The sequence below is a fragment of the Chrysemys picta genome, chromosome 12, assembly GCF_011386835.1.
Source record: "Chrysemys picta bellii isolate R12L10 chromosome 12, ASM1138683v2, whole genome shotgun sequence".
NCBI classification, from domain to species: domain Eukaryota; kingdom Metazoa; phylum Chordata; order Testudines; family Emydidae; genus Chrysemys; species Chrysemys picta.
This window is the reverse complement of record NC_088802.1, coordinates 19,345,190-19,350,749: the sequence shown is the minus strand read 5'-3', so window position 1 is coordinate 19,350,749 and position 5,560 is coordinate 19,345,190. Positions and strand designations below refer to the sequence as shown.

Here is a 5,560-nt window from a genome sequence, read left to right as displayed (position 1 = left end):
TATGTCTCTCCTCATAAGTCATGTGCTCCAGCCCCCACTGTGTGAATCAAATTGCCAGAGTGGCATATTTGGCTCAGTTACAAAGCAGGTTTCATAGTTAAAATGTTTCCATCAGCTTTTATTTGGGCTTTCCTGTGTCCACCCCCCACCTCCACCCCCACCAAGACTGGCGTTCTCAAAGAGCCTCAAGGAGTTAGGCATCCAGATTCAACTTACTTTTCATGGTGGTTAAGGGCCTAATTCCTTGAGGCTGATTTGAAAATCCTGATTGAAATGTCTAATGTGCAAACGCGGGACCAAGTAGACAATATTTCACAGAAATTTTACTGTCCAATTACTATGCTCCCCACTGTGAGAGCCCAGCCCATCACACTTGACCAATGTGGACAACCCTTACTGGGGCATGTTGTCTCACGGAAGGGGGCGGGACTGCTCACATAAGAGAGGATTATTCATCTGCTTTGGGACAGCAGGATGAGGCCCTTGCTGGGTACAGCAGGACCTCTCAGTCGTGCAACTCAATCATCTCTCAGAGAGGAGAGAACTCCTATGAGCTCAGCAGGCTGATTGCATCAGGACTGGTTTTCGTGCTGTCTGTGTTGCAAACAGCAGGAACTCCCCAGAGTCAGCCAATGGAAAACCCCCCTCAGAAGTGGCATCAGGGGAGACACAACCGTCTCCTGCAAAGGATACAAATACTAAACTGAAGGTAGGACAAGAAGGAATCAGTTCTAATTGCATCAAGGCAGATTTAGATTAGATATTAGGAAAAACTTTCTAACTCTAAGGGTAGTTAAGCACTGGAACAGGTTACCAAGAGAGGTTGTGAAATCCTCATTTTCAGAGGTTTTTAAGGACAGGATAGGCATGATCTAAGTTTACTTGTTCCTGGCTCAGCATCGGGGACTGGACTAGATGACCTCTTGAGGTTCCTTCCAGCCCTAAATTTCTATGAGGAGGCAACCACACCCCATCAACAGAGGGAGGAGAACATGGTCCAAGTGAGATCTCGGCACCTGCTCATCCCATCTCTTTACTGAGAGAACCAAATTTATGGGGAGAAATGAAAGAAGAATCTGAATCCTGGTCACCAAATCCTGAGAGATCCAAGCAAGACTGGAGGCTGAATATCCTGTGGTTGAAGGTGAGTGTTATCCCTCATACTGCTGCTGCCACACACTAAGATAGAGCCTGACATGCGGGTGCTGTCAAAGGACTGAGAAATCAGTGGTGATTCAGTCTCGCCTTCCCCCAGAGATGCCAGTCAGTATTAATATTGCCATGTAACCGACAGGGGGACTGAGGCATAGAGACGGGAAATGTCTTCCTATTGCTCACCATCACTGGTGGAACTTGGAACAGAATAATAGAATCTAGAGACAAGAAAGGAAAACTCTGTCCCCTCCAGGCCATCTCTCTGCCAGGACTGGCCCCAATAGTACATTTATTAGTGTTTGCTCCACTTTTCTTCTAAACAACCCAATCAATGAAGAACATAGGGATTTCCAGACTGGACCAGATCCCAGGTCCGTTTATCCCAGGCTCCTGTCTCTGACAGTGGCAGCTCCAGAGACTGCAGAGGAATGTGTAATAACACTGCAGTAACACTTGTGGAATGATCTGCCCCCCACATCAGATCTCATCCTGATCTCTAATAGTTAGAGATGGGCTTAAACCGTTAACTCCAATGTATAAGATCCCTTCCAGAACTATTGTTAATCTCCAGATAGAATCATAGAAATGTAGAGCTGCAAGGGTCCTTCAGAGGTCGTCTAGTCCATCCTCCAGTGCTGAGTCAGTACCAATTATACTAGACCATCTCTGGCTGCTGTTTGTCCAACCTGTTCTAAAAACTTCCAGTGACGGGGATTCCACAGATCACCTTGGTAACTTGTTCCAATGTTGAACTATCCTTATAAATAGTTTTTTTCCCCCCAAATATCTAACCTAAATCTCTCTTGCTGCAGAGTAAGCTCTGACTTCTTATCCTACCTTCAGTGGACGTGGAGAACAAAATTGATCACCATCCTCTTTATAACAGCCCTTTACATATTTGAAGACTATCAAATCCCCTGTAAGTCTTCTTTTTTCAATACAAGAAAACATTTAAACTTTTTGAGTTTTTTCCTCTTTTTCCCCCCATTTATCACTGGGGGCAATAAAATGAATAGTGACATTCCCCCCCACCCCACCCAAATCTTCCCCTGCTTTTATTCTTTTTTTTCTTTTTGCCATGCAATACATTTAAAAATAAATCCTCATATTTTTAAAAATTACCGAATGGCAAAGTATCAGACTTTCATTTTTCCTTTTAACTCTCAGTAACTTTTTCAAAGTTGTGGATGTTCAGAGTGGGAAATGGAAAAAAAAGATAAAAAGGAATCGTGAACAAAAAATAAAATACCTCAGACATGATGGATGGCATATTTTCTGAATCATATGAGTTTATATCTCTTGTAAATGTACAGCTTTGCTAGTGTAGCTGACAATGGTGATTTTGATCATTCAATATTCAGAATCTCACTAAGCAGTTTCAATCAACAATATTCCTTGGTAAAGAAATCCAAAAGTTAATATGTGATGATCACAAAGCAGCATAAAAACTGATCTACATGGTAGAGTATAAATGAACTCTCACAATGACTACCTAAAAAGGCTTAGCAGGTGAGGGCTTGGACTGGCACCAGAACCACATTCATGGAGCATTGGTTTCTGTCAGGGACAAAGGAAGTTTCTGAAGTCCAAACAAGCCGATTCTCAGCCAGCAAAATTGTGGGGTGTGTTACGAGCCCACATGAGTCTGTCTGAATTCAGGGAATCCGGTGCCTACACCTTCATTTGCCAGACTCCTCCTGATGAACTGGTTTCCTCACTACACACCACTAGTGTCAGCTTTTTGGAGCAGAATGAAGGGAGCAAGGCTTAATCTATTGTTAGTCAGACAAATTAGGGTCTTTACACAATCTGAGCTTGCCTTAGCAGCATGTTTGTGTGTCAGTTTTTCTCACTAACTCTCAGATGTTGTCAGCCTCCATTGTCTCACTCCCAGCCTATCAGCCTATGTGCACAGCCCAGTACTTGGGCAGGTGACATGAAGGAAAGGGAGCACTTGAACATTAATGCTTTTAAATTAATAATGTGATACTGACATTTAACAAATTCTGTTCTTGTTTTATTGTAGTGTTTGCTTCATTTCCGCCATGGCAGACACAGAACAGAGAAATCAAACCTCCCTCACAGAATTCATCCTCCTGGGATTTGGGACTGTCCCCAAACTGCAGATCCTTCTCTTTCTGCTGTTCCTTGTGATTTACATTGTAACCATGGCCGGGAACATCCTCATTGTTGTGCTAGTTGTGGCTGATCAGCACCTTCACACCCCAATGTACTTCTTCCTGGGGAACTTGTCCTGCTTGGAGACCTGCTATACCTCCACCATCCTGCCCAGGATGCTGGCCAGTTTCCTGACTGGGGACAGAACCATTTCTATTGGTAGCTGCATCACACAATTTTACTTTGTTGGTTTCCTTGCAGCCACGGAGTGTTATCTCCTAGCAGCAATGTCTTATGATCGATATCTAGCGATATGCAAACCACTGCACTATGCAACCCTTATGAATGGCAGTTTCTGCCTCCAGCTAGCAGCTGGGTCTTGGATAAATGGATTTCTAGCTATTATCATAATAGTTTCTCTTATGTTACAATTAACTTTCTGTGGCGCCAATGAAATTGATCATTTCTTCTGTGAATCTACACAAATAATAAATCTCTACTGCAATGACATCTACCAGGTGGAGCTTGTAATCACCATTGTGGCTGCTTTATTTACCCTGCCCCCATTTGCTTTAACTGGGACATCCTACATTTATATCATCTCCACCATCCTGCGAATCCCTTCCACCACTGGGAGGCAAAAGGCATTTTCTACTTGCTCCTCTCACCTCATTGTGGTGACAATTTTCTATGGGACTCTGATCATTGTGTATCTGCTACCAAAAAACAACACACTCAGAGACCTCAACAAAGTGTTCTCTGTCTTCTACACAATTCTGACTCCTATGGCCAATCCCTTCATATACAGCCTGAGAAACAAAGAGGTGAAAGAGGCTGTGAGAAAAATTGTCAGTAAATGTGTAGATTTTATAAGAATTCAGAAATGCTACTGAATTTTTTGAAAGAGAAAATAATGATGAGTGCAGCTGATTTACACTTTAAAGCTCAGAGGTTGCGTAGCCCTTACTTCATTCTAGGTCTTTGGTAGTGTGAACTTGTAACGCTTGAGGATGTGCAAAGATTTGAAACTGTAAGATTAATCAGAACCAGGATCTTTGTGTTCAAAATAAAATTGAACTTTATTTTCCTTGTTGATTGTGAGTAGATATTTTGGTGAATTCCATAGACTAAAACAAAGTAAGAATGTAAAATAATGACTTAGGGCTGGATCCACAAAAGGACTTAGGCATTGCAAGGCCTAACTTCTAGTGCCTTGCTAGCCAGTGGAATCCACACCCTGGCTTGTGGGATCAGGGCTCATGTCTACATTGAAATAAAAAGGCCCACTGCAAGACTGTTGCTGGCCCAGTTCATCTGACTTGGACTCATGGTGCTTGGGCTGAAGGGCTAAAAATGGCAGTATAGACATTTGGGCTCAGGCTGGAGCCTGGGCTCTGAAACCCTGTGATGGGGGTGGGTTTCAGAGCCCCGGCTGCAGTCAAAGCCCAGACATCTACATGGCTATATTTAGCCCCTCAGCCCAAGCCCTGTGAGCTTGAGTCAAATGACCCAGGCTCTGAGACTCGGTGCCATGGGATTTTTATTGCAGTGTAGATGAACTAACACAGTTTAAGGCCAGAAAGGATGGCCAGATCATCGACTCCAACTCCCTGTATAGCACAGGGCACCAACACCCCCCAGCACCCACACACTAAACCCAACAACCAAAAGGAGACCAAAGTATCACAGCCCTCAGGAGACAAGACTAGGATGTGCCACAGGAGAGACCGAGGGGCACCAGTGCCTGAGGCCCCCACAATGGCAGGGAGATGATTAAGTGAGATACACCCAGATAATCCTGGCAAGTGACCCATACCCCCCACCCTGCAAAAGAAAGTGACCTCCCCCCCACCCAAGGTCACTGCCAGTCTCAGCAGTGGAAAATTCTTCCCAACCCCACATGTGGTGATCAGTAAGACCCTGGTCATGTGAGCAAGAATCAGCCAGCCCACAACCTGGGAGAGAATACCTGGTGCCCCCTTAGAGCGCTGGACCTCTCCGCCAATGTCCTATCTCCAGCCGTGGCTATCCCTGATGCTTCAGAGGAAGAAGAGAAAAATAATACATCGGGGTACAAAAAAAAATCCCTTCCTGACCCCTGCAGGTGGCCAGCTGAAATCCTGAAACATGAACTTTAAGGAACATAAGACATAAACCAGAAGTTAACCTCAGGACTCCAGATTCCTGTCCCCCCCCACCACAAGCACTTCTATTCCTGCCTCTGAGTGTTGAGCTTTAGAATCTCCTAGTGGCACATGAGATAAACCTTTCCCTCCATTGCTGTCTG

At 44.4% G+C, this 5,560-nt stretch overlaps 1 protein-coding gene across 1 annotated transcript; it reads left to right on the top strand.

The window, feature by feature from the left end:
• The first annotated feature begins 3,200 nt into the window (after positions 1-3,200).
• On the top strand, positions 3,201-4,166 carry LOC101943290 (olfactory receptor 2G3-like). Its single transcript, XM_065563014.1, has one exon. The coding sequence runs from the start codon at positions 3,201-3,203 to the stop codon at positions 4,164-4,166; it is 966 nt and encodes a 321-aa protein (XP_065419086.1).
• Positions 4,167-5,560: the final 1,394 nt, after the last annotated feature.